The 3,800-nt window shown below is 56.9% G+C and overlaps 2 protein-coding genes across 4 annotated transcripts in view; one reads left to right on the plus strand and one right to left on the minus strand.

Annotated features, from left to right (window-relative positions):
* The window catches only part of RUVBL2 (RuvB like AAA ATPase 2), a 16,392-nt gene that overhangs the window by 10,217 nt on the left and 2,375 nt on the right, over positions 1-3,800 (minus strand). The window lies entirely within an intron of this gene.
* GYS1 (glycogen synthase 1) overlaps positions 1-3,800 on the plus strand; it is a 23,388-nt gene that overhangs the window by 2,010 nt on the left and 17,578 nt on the right. The window contains exons 1-3 of one of the 3 annotated variants that reach the window (XM_025196359.1): positions 335-446; positions 1,421-1,505; positions 2,623-2,804. In XM_025196359.1, the coding sequence (XP_025052144.1) occupies positions 1,469-1,505; positions 2,623-2,804 (219 nt within the window). In that variant the 5' untranslated portion in view covers positions 335-446; positions 1,421-1,468. Of the gene's footprint in view, positions 1-264; positions 447-1,420; positions 1,506-2,622; positions 2,805-3,800 lie in introns of those variants that run through there. The other 2 variants (XM_025196350.1, XM_025196366.1) reach the window with 2 other exon arrangements.

The raw sequence follows: 3,800 nt of genomic DNA on the forward strand, positions 1-3,800 counted from the left end.
CCACCATGGGTCTCTGCCTCCTGCCCCAGTTACCACCATAGCTCAGCTGGATGTCCTCCACTTGTAAAGGAGGTGAATGCAACCTGTAAAGGGGGAGCTCCCCCACTCAGCACTGTTGGCATCTACCTCCTGACCCATCTCTGCCCCCTTGCAGCCTGGAGGCACCCAGGTGGGGTTGGGGAAGGGGGATCCCAGGCAGGTGGCAGCAAGGTGCACCCCCCCCCAGACCCGTTGCACTTCCCAGGTCTGTCTCTCTCTCTCCAGCCTGGTGCCTGGGCCCAGAGGCCTCCACACACTCCATCCCAAGGCACGGCCCCTCACCAGCACCATGCCCTTGGCTCGCAGCCTCTCCGTCACCTCCCTGACTGGGCTGGAGGACTGGGAGGATGAGGTTGACTTGGAGAACGTGGTCCTCTTCGAAGTGGCCTGGGAGGTGGCCAACAAAGGTCAGCCCAGATGCCTGGGTTAACCCCTTGGGGAGGGGAGGGCTGGTGGGTTAGAGTGAGGTGCTTTTGGGGAGGGGAGGGAGAGGGCTGAGAGCTAGGACTCCTGGGTCCTCTCCCCAGCTCTGCCCTGACTCTTGACTGGTCCATGTGGATCTCTCCTTGAGGTGATGGAGACTGTGGGCGCCTGATAATCTCCACTGTGGGCTCCCCGATGCCCTTGACAAGTCACTTAGAAGAGGAAAATGGGTGTTGGCCTCCTGACCCTATCCCAAAATGCACTGCAAGCCACTAGCACTCTTTAGGTCCAAGAGCACAGGGCACTATAGGATACATGTGCCAGTTGCCCCATGATGCATTGTATCATGCTAGGCCATGGCCTGCTGGGAGTGAGAGCATAGTGCATTATGGGGTCTGTGCACTAGGATTCCCACAATGCGCTTCACTTCTCTAAACAAGAGCACAGTGCATTATGGGATACTAGCCCTGGGAATGCCACAGTGCACTGTGTTTAGTTAGACCATTACCCACCCTAGCAAGAGCGTAGTGCCTTATGGGATGTGTTCATCTCCTTCCCACAATGCATCATGGTAGAGAGGGGGTATAACTAGCTGGATGGGGAGGACAGGGGTGTTGGAGGGCTGATTTCCCACCCCCTCCTCCCCAGCCAGAACAGAGCCTGTAGCAGGAAAAGTAGCTGGGTGCAGCCTGCCCTACCTCATAAGTGCCCAGCCTGCTCCCTTGGGCTATAAGAAGCTTTCCCTTCTGCCTCATTATATGAGATCTTCATTGTTAAGCAGCTTCATTAAGCTGGCATCCTGCCCTGGCCCCCTGAGGCGAGAGCTCTGGTGCCCTGCCCTTTCCAGCTTAGAGGCTGTAATGGGCTCCCTTACTGCCTGGGTTCTCTCTCTAGAGGTTTAGGGTAAGGAAGTGCCAGGATGGTCTTGCCTCTTGCAAATCCCCCTTGCTTCTTACAGCTTCATCTCAGTGGTGGATGAGTTGGACCTGTATAACTATCCCCCAGCATGCTGCACCCCAGTAGCAGCCACATCTCTGCACTGGGTGAGGGATCATCATATAATCTGACCCCCAATACACGCCATCCCAGAAGCAGCTGCATCTCAACCTGACTGAGGGGTTCCTGGATAAATAGGCCCCCTGCAGTGCCCCACCCCAGAGGCAGCTGCATCTCATCTCAGAGCAGTTCCCCTGGGGCTGTATGCTTCCTTCATGAGCTCCTTTCGGTGCTTAAACGTTCTTGGCTTCTGTCCCAAAGTGTTTTTAGTGACTGGGCCTTGTCCTGTCATTAGAGAGGAATAAATGGAAGCTCTCAGCCTCTGCCTGAGCAGGCTCCTGCTCCCTCCCTGGAGCTGGATTGGGGTAGAGTGTATGCTGCCTGTGTCAACCTCCACCTGTGCATGGTGGGAGGTTGGGTGGTGGGCACTCTTGGCTTGGGTTCTCCCAGCTGGTTGGAGGGAGATGGGGGAGGGAGGGTGGGGAAGGTGGGTCTCGGGGCAGAAGAGCCCTGGGGGTGGGACAGTTGCTCACTAGATGAGGAGTTGATTGACTGTTGGGAGTCCCACAGTGCATTGCGTCCCACTAGGCCACTGCTTGTGGGGAGAAAGAGCACAGTATATAGGAGTATATAGAATATATATACCAGGAGACTCATAAAGCACTGTGTCCCTCTAGGCTGCTGTCTGCTGGGAACTAAAGTGCCGTGCACTGTGGGATATATATGCCAGGAAGCCAACAATGCATTGTGTTCCACTAGGTCATTGATCACTGGGAGCAAGACCGTGGTGCATCATGGGATACATATGCTGAGAGACATGTGCCAGAAGGCCCACAGTGTATTGTCTCACTAGGCCACTGCTTTCTGGGAGTAAGAGTGAAATGCATTATGGGATGCACATGTATGGAATCCCACAATACATGCCAGCTCATTGCACTGTGGGATATGTATGCCAACAAACCCACAATGCACTGCTTCCCTTTAAACTAGCCTGCTTGGCATGTGCAGTACATTGTGGGATAGCCCCTGAGGAGTCTCACAATGCATTGGGGCAGCCCCAGTGTACTGGGGTCTATGTGAAGTGAGCTGGGAGGGAGGGTGCCCTCTTTCCCCCACCCCCGGGAAGCAGGGGCATGACTAACCTCCCCGTGCTCTGGGGGGCAGTGGGTGGCATCTACACGGTGATCCAGACGAAGGCCAAGATCACGTCAGATGAGTGGGGCGAGAACTACTTCCTCATCGGGCCCTACTTGGAGCAGAACGTCCGCACCCAGGTGGAGCTCCTTGACCCGCCCAACCCAGCCATGCGGCGCACCATCGAATCCATGAACTCCAAGGGCTGCAAGGTACCACCCTGAGCCAGGGAGGGGACCCAGGCATCCGGGAGGCCACAGCTGGTGAGGTGCAGTTGGGGGCAGTATGGGGAGGGAAGGGCCCCAGGTGCTGGTCCTTTCCTTGCCCTTTCACCCCGCCTGGCAGCCTGCGGGGAGAGGACCCAGTATCCAGGGCCAATACAGAATGAAAGGTGGGATCCTATGTAGGTGGGGAGAGGACCCAGGTATCTGGGACCTACAAGACATGGTGTTGGAATAGCCTTTTGGTTGAGAGTCTATCCTGTGATCTATGAGGCAGGAGGGGCTTGGGTTACCCTGCTGCCCCTTCTGGTCTGAGAGGTTATTAGGGTTCCCATATTGGGGTTACCTATTCTAGACCCCAGCAATTTCTCTGCTCTCTCCCCAACCAGGGAGTAGAACCCAGGAGTCCCAGACACCCAGCTGTGACCCACCAGCCCCCCACACCCTTAGAGCTGGGATAGGACCCAGATGTGCTGGTTTCTGGCCCCCACTCATCCCACAGCTAAGAGACAACCCAGGGGTCTTGGCTCCCAGCCCCTTTTTTGCTCTGGCACACCAGCCCCCACTCCCCTCCCAGAGCTAGGGTGAGAGAACTCAGGCATTCTGGCTTAGGCTAACCAAAATTAAATATGGGCGGGGGGTGCTGCCCAGTGCCATACCAACGAGGTTTGGTGCCCAGGGCAAAGCCTATAGCAGCAGCCTGCCCTCACCCCACACACAGATCTAGGGGCACATGCCCCCACCACGTCTGCCCAGGAGTGCATGCAGTGGTGGGAGCTGTCCTCCCCATGTCCCCACGCCCCCCAAATGAGCTGTTTGTGGCTCTATCCTACGTCCCACCCTGGCTGGGCAGCACCTGTTCACACCCCTTTGCTTCAGTGCCTGGGGCAGTCGCCCCACTCACCCCCCTCTTGCTATGACACGGGTGCTGCCACTTCCTTCAGTGTTGGGGTCTGCCCACTTGCCCTCCACTGCAGTAGCCAGCTC

Source organism: Alligator sinensis, unplaced genomic scaffold, assembly GCF_000455745.1.
Source record: "Alligator sinensis unplaced genomic scaffold, ASM45574v1 scaffold647_2, whole genome shotgun sequence".
In the NCBI taxonomy this organism is placed as follows: Eukaryota; Metazoa; Chordata; order Crocodylia; family Alligatoridae; genus Alligator; species Alligator sinensis.